Source organism: Podarcis muralis, chromosome 13 (genome assembly GCF_964188315.1).
Source record: "Podarcis muralis chromosome 13, rPodMur119.hap1.1, whole genome shotgun sequence".
In the NCBI taxonomy this organism is placed as follows: Eukaryota; Metazoa; Chordata; class Lepidosauria; order Squamata; family Lacertidae; genus Podarcis; species Podarcis muralis.
The window spans coordinates 13,586,844-13,592,843 of NC_135667.1; the positions used below are offsets into that span (position 1 = coordinate 13,586,844).

Genomic DNA, 6,000 nt, shown 5'->3' on the forward strand with positions numbered 1-6,000 from the left:
CAAATCTGTGCAACGGGTGACCTCCCATTGCTCTGTCCCAGCTTCTGCCAACCTAGCAGTTTGAAAGCATACCAGTGCAAGTAGATAAATAGTTACCCCTGTGGTGGGAAGGTAAACAGCATTTTTGTGCGTTCTGGCTTCCGTCACGGTGTTACGTTGCACCAGAAGCGGTTTAGTCATGTAGGCCACATAATAATAATAATAATAATAATAATAATAATAATAATAATAATACATTAAATACATACACATTGCCCAGAAAGCTGTCTGTGGACAAGCGGCGGCTCCCTCGGCCTGAAGAGAGATGAGCACCACACCCCATAGTGACCTTTGACTGGATTTAACCATCCAGGGGTCATTTACCTTTACCTTTTTATCTACACAGATAAATACAGAGGGGGGGGGAGAGAGATGGAGGGGGGAGAGAGGCGGGGGGGAGAGAGGGAGAGAGGGGGAGAGAGAGAGAACTCGCTACTTACATTCAACTTGTGGGTACAGTGGTACCTTGGCTTACAGAAGCTTCAAGTTACAGATGCTTCAGTTTACAGACTCCGCTAACCCAGAAATAGTACCTCGGGTTAAGAACTTTGCTTCAGGATGAGAACAGAAATCGTGCTCTGGTGGTGCAGCGGCAGCGGGAGGCCCCATTAGCTAAAGTGGTACCTCAGCTTAAGAACAGTTTCAGGTTAAAAACGGACATCCAGAACGAATTAAGTTCTTAACCTGAGGTACCACTGTACTGCATTCGTAATACTCTCTAGTGTTCATGATATTACCTAAAACATTCTATTCTGATATTTATGGACAGACCCGGCCCATTTCTATATGCAATGATCATTGCAGTTCAGGTTACAGTCGAACCAAGAAGGAAGGGAAGCCATTTTGTTGCTATGATTGCTTTACATGTCCAGAAGGAAAGATTTCCAACCAGAAAGGTAAGAAAGGTTTTAAAATAGAATAGAATAGAATAGAATAGAATAGAATAGAATAGATTCTTTATTGTCATTACACAAGTGCAACATTGCACAAGTGCAACGAAATTGGATGCCATCCCTTAAAAACAACAAAAGCAAAACAACAACAACAACCAAACAAACCACATTCCAGCCACACCCACACCAACACCCATCAAACTCCCAGGTCACACTATCGAGTTACAGCATTCAAAAAGGCCACAGCTCTTGGATAGAAACTGTTTTTCAGTCTATTTGTCCTTGACTTGATGTTTCTATATCTCCTGCCAGAAGGCAGTAGTGCAAACAGACTGTGTCCCGGGTGAGATGAATCCCGCAGGATGTTGTTTGCTTTCCTAAGACAACGGGAACCGTTATAAATGTGATATATAGATGTATGTATGCCACCTATTTCAAAGATGATTTTGACCCTCCCTAGGGTATATAAATGTTCAAGAGGGCCACTCTGGGCTACTAATGAATTTTATGTTTTATTTCATCTGTATATGCTCTCAGCTCAGCTAAAGCCTTACCAAGCAAACAGAGCCCTTTCTGTCATCAAAACACGCTTTCCGATCTGCTTAAACCATGAGCCAGAACTTTCTTGTCAAAATCTCTCCTCTATTTCACTGATCACCTTCATCATAACAGCTGCAGTAACAGCTGCAGTTCAGAAAGTGTAGAAACACCAGTTCTAGTCTCATACCCTCCAACATTTCTCTGAACAAAATAGGGATGTCCTATACAGTGGTGCCCCGCAAGACGAATGCCTCGCAAGACGGAAAACCCGCAAGATGAAAGGGTTTTCTGTTTGCGAGTTGCTTCGCAAGACGAATTTCCCTATGGGCTTGCTTCGCAAGAAGAAAGCCCATAGGGAAATCTCCGGGGACCTCTTTTAAATGCTAGCGGTGGGGAGCAAAGCCTTCCCCCCCCCCCTCCGGCCTTCAGAAGAGGTCCAGGAAGGCCGGCGGGGGCCGAAAGGCTTTGCTCCCCACCGCCAGCATTTTAAAAGCAGTCCGGGATAGCAGGGAAGCGCTTCCAACTATCCCGGATGGCTTTTGAAGGCAGGCGGGGGGAGCAAAGATTTTTGCCCCCCCGCCGGCCTTCAGAAGAGGTCCTGGACCTCTTTGCTCCCCCCTGATCTCAGCGTGCGCAGGCTTCGCATGCTGGCAACTCCCTGAAAGCAGCGGGAGCGCTCCCGCTGCTTGCGGAGAGGTCCGCGAAGCCTGGGCGCGCTGATCTCAGCGCACGCAGGCTTCGGCATGCTGCCAACTCTCCGCAAGCAACGGGAGCGCTCCCGCTGCTTGCGGAGAGGTCCGCGAAGCCTGTCCCGGACAGCTTTTGAAGGCAGGCGGGGGGGGAGCAAAGACTTTCGCCCCCCGCCCGCCTTCAGAAGAGGTCCTGGACCTCTTCTGAAGGCCGGCGGGGGGCAAAAGTCTTTGCTCCCCCCTGCCTGCCTTCCTGGGAGAGCGGAGAAACGCGCTGCATTTCTCCGCTATCCCGGACGGCTTTTGAAGGCAGGCGGGGGGGGAGCAAAGACTTTCGCCCCCCGCCCGCCTTCAGAAGAGGTCCAGGACCTCTTCTGAAGGCTGGCGGGGGGCAAAAGTCTTTGTCCCCCCTGCCTGCCTTCCCAGGGGCTTTTAAATCGCCCCGGACAGCGGAGAAGTCCTCCGCTGTCCCGGGGTTTTTTTTAAATGCTGGGGGTGGGAAGAAAAGCCCTTGTCCCCCCCCCCAGCCTTCAGAAGAGGTCGGGGGACAGACTGTCCCCGGACCTGGTCTGAAGGCGGTTTCCATAGGAACGCATTAATTGATTTTCAATGCATTCCTATGGAAAACCGTGCTTCGCAAGACGAAAAACTCGCAAGAAGAAAAAACTTGCAGAACGAATTAATTTCGTCTTGCGAGGCACCACTGTACCATAATAGTAATAATAATAACTTTACTATTTATACCCCATCCATCTGACTGGGTTGCCACCCTGGGTGGCTTCTAACATATATAAATAATAATAATAATAATAATAATAATAATAATAATAATAATAATAATTTTTTATTTATACCCCGCCCTCCCCAGCCAAGGCCGGGCTCAGAGCGGCTTATAAGCAATAATAAAAACAAGATGAATGATTACAACTTAAAAACAAAAATAAAATACAACATTAAAATAATGGAACATTAAAATATTAAAATGTAGCCTCATTGCAGGAGGAGAAGGAAAAGAAAAAAGAAAGAGAGGGAGGGAGGGAATCAAATTGGCTCCAAGCCAAAGGCCAGGCGGAACAACTGTCTTACAGGCCCTGCGGAAAGAAATCAGATCCTGCAGGGCCCTGGTCTCATGAGGCAGAGCGTTCCACCAGAGAGTTGAAAAGGCCCTGGCTCTGGTTGAAGCCAATCTAACTTCCTTAGGGCCTGGGACCACTAGGGTGTTGCTATTTATGGACCTTGAGGCTCTCCGTGGGGCATACCAGGAGAGGCGGTCCCGTAGGTACGAGGGTCCTAAATAAAACATTAGACATTAAAAAAAACCTTCCCTATACAGAAGGCTTGGGGGGGGTCAGATAACTCCACACCCTACAACATTTCTCTGATGAAAATAGGGACGTCCTAAGGGAAAGTGGGGCATTCTGGGATCAAATCAGAAACCAGGATGGTGTTAGGGATGTGCAAATTGATCTCTCTACACACAGAGAAGCCTTGACACTGCGATGGTTTTATGGTCCTTATTTATTGCTGTTTATACAACCCGGGTGGGAGCCCGCGTAAATCAGTCTTCCTCGGAGCTGTCAGTTGGGAGCACTGACTTCCCCTTCCGTCTAAAACACAGAAAGTGTGGGATCTTTATGACATTTTCCCTGCGTTCCCAAAGTCTCCCAAGATGCCTTGAGCGCAGAGATTCATGCATCTGCTCTGCCTCTGACCCTGAACTTAACCCTTGCAACGCCTATGAATCTGCCTGTTCTCTCTCCTGTGTCTCTTCTTCCTGCGTTCCCTCCCAGACCAAGTCCTCCTCCCCCTGCATGGGCTGGGAATACCAATAACCCCTGCTCACTCCATTGCCTCCTTCCGCTTCAGAAACTCCATCTTCAATCCCATCCTCCTGCCTCTCATACAGCTCAGTCTCACGGGTGTAGCTTATGTCAGAGTGCTCTGAGGGCACCCTGACAGATGGCTTCTGTAAAGCGGGGACATCCATGGAAAATAGGAACAGTTGGAGGGACTGTAGCCTGCTGAAATTTAGTTGTATTCCACCAAAATACTGAAGTAGTTTATGAAGTGTGCAGCTATTTGCATTATTTCCACAAATATGACACTGAATCAGAGATGGTCAGATGTGAGGGGAGCAATGTGGCCTAGTCTACATGAGCCAACAGACACTTGCCTTTTGGGAAGAAAGGACAGAACAAGAGAGGCAATCAAAGACCACATCAGGGCCTAGTTCAGTTGGCTAAAGACAGGGCTAACTGAAGAAACAAACATCTGGTGCCTGCTGCTGGCTGGTTCAATAGGCTGGTTATTTTGCTTTGTGATCTGCTGTGTTTTCTAAATGTTGTTGACTGCTTTGAAGAGTCGAGTAAAGAAGTGGGATATAAAACAAAAGGCTGTGGAAGCCTTTCCCCCTACCACCAATGAACTCCAAAAGTCTGCAGTAAACATATTCTTTGTTGTTGTTTTTCTTTTTAGACATGGATGACTGTTTTCAATGTCCAGAAGATCAGTACCCAAACCTTGGCCAGGTTATATGTCTTCCAAAGGACATAAGCTTCCTGTTTTACGATGAACCTCTGGGGATCAGTTTGGTCACGCTTGCTCTTTTATTGACTTTCACTACAGCTTTGGTGCTTAGGATCTTCATCAAGCACAAAGACACTCCCATAGTCAAAGCCAACAATCAGACCCTCACCTATGTTCTCCTCCTAGCCCTCGTTCTCTCCTTCCTTTGCCCTTTGCTTTTCATTGGCCAGCCCACAAAAATAACCTGTCTCCTTCAACAAACTGCTTTTGGAGTCATCTTCTCAGTAGCAGTGTCTTGCATCTTAGCAAAAACAACTATAGTGGTTCTAGCTTTCATGGCTACCAAGCCAGGGTCCAGAATGAGGAGATGGGTGGGGAAACAACAGGCTACCTCCATTGTTCTTTTCTGCTCCCTGATTCAAGCCATTATTTGTAGTGTGTGGCTGGCAACGTCTCCCCCATTCCCAGATTTGGATATGCACTCTGTGACTAAAGAAATTGTTTTGGAATGTAATGAAGGGTCAGTCACCATGTTCTACAGTGTCTTGGGCTTCATGGGCTTGCTAGCCATTGTCAGCTTCACTGTGGCTTTCCTAGCCAGGAAGTTACCAGACAGTTTTAATGAAGCCAAGTTCATCACTTTCAGCATGTTGGTTTTTTGCATTGTGTGGCTGTCCTTTGTTCCTACCTACCTGAGTACCAAGGGAAAGTACATGGTGGCTGTGGAGATCTTTTCTATTTTGGCCTCTAGTTTTGGGTTACTGGGCTGCATCTTCTTCCCCAAATGTTATATCATTTTGGTGAGGCCAGAGTTAAACAGCAGGGGACAGCTTATTATAAGAAAGAGTTAAAGCATAAATAAGTCTATTTGATGTAGCAAATCATAACTGAACTAAATCTCCTTGAATTCATTTTTCTTCATCTCAGAATGCCTCAAGCCAACAAAACTGTTCTCCAAAGCCAGCAGAACAGCCCTGACAAATTACAGTGGTACCTCGGTTGTCGAATGTAATCTGTTCTGGAAGACCTTTGACTTCCAATACACTAGACAACCAAGGTGCGGCTTCCAATTGCTTACAAGAGCTTCTAGCACTCAGCGGAAGCCACATCAGACGTAAAATTTCCGAGGTACATTCAATAATGGAAAAAATTACTTCTGGGTTTTCAGCATTCGAGAACTGAAACAGTCAACAACAGAGGCATTTGGGAACCAAGGTACCACAGTACCTCATGTATCCTAGACAGAGAGAGCTGACTACATATTTTGGAAACTCCATTATTTACAAGGTCATCTATTTCTTACTTCTAACTTC

At 46.6% G+C, this 6,000-nt stretch overlaps 1 protein-coding gene across 1 annotated transcript in view; it reads left to right on the forward strand.

Moving 5' to 3' along the window:
- Positions 1-5,757, forward strand: part of LOC114581943 (vomeronasal type-2 receptor 26-like) — a 22,968-nt gene extending 17,211 nt beyond the window's left edge. Inside the window, exons 8-9 of the mRNA XM_077918096.1 lie at positions 809-935; positions 4,637-5,757. Of these exons, the coding sequence (XP_077774222.1) occupies positions 809-935; positions 4,637-5,538 (1,029 nt within the window). The 3' untranslated portion in view covers positions 5,539-5,757. The remainder of the gene's footprint in view (positions 1-808; positions 936-4,636) is intronic.
- The last annotated feature ends 243 nt before the right edge of the window (positions 5,758-6,000 follow it).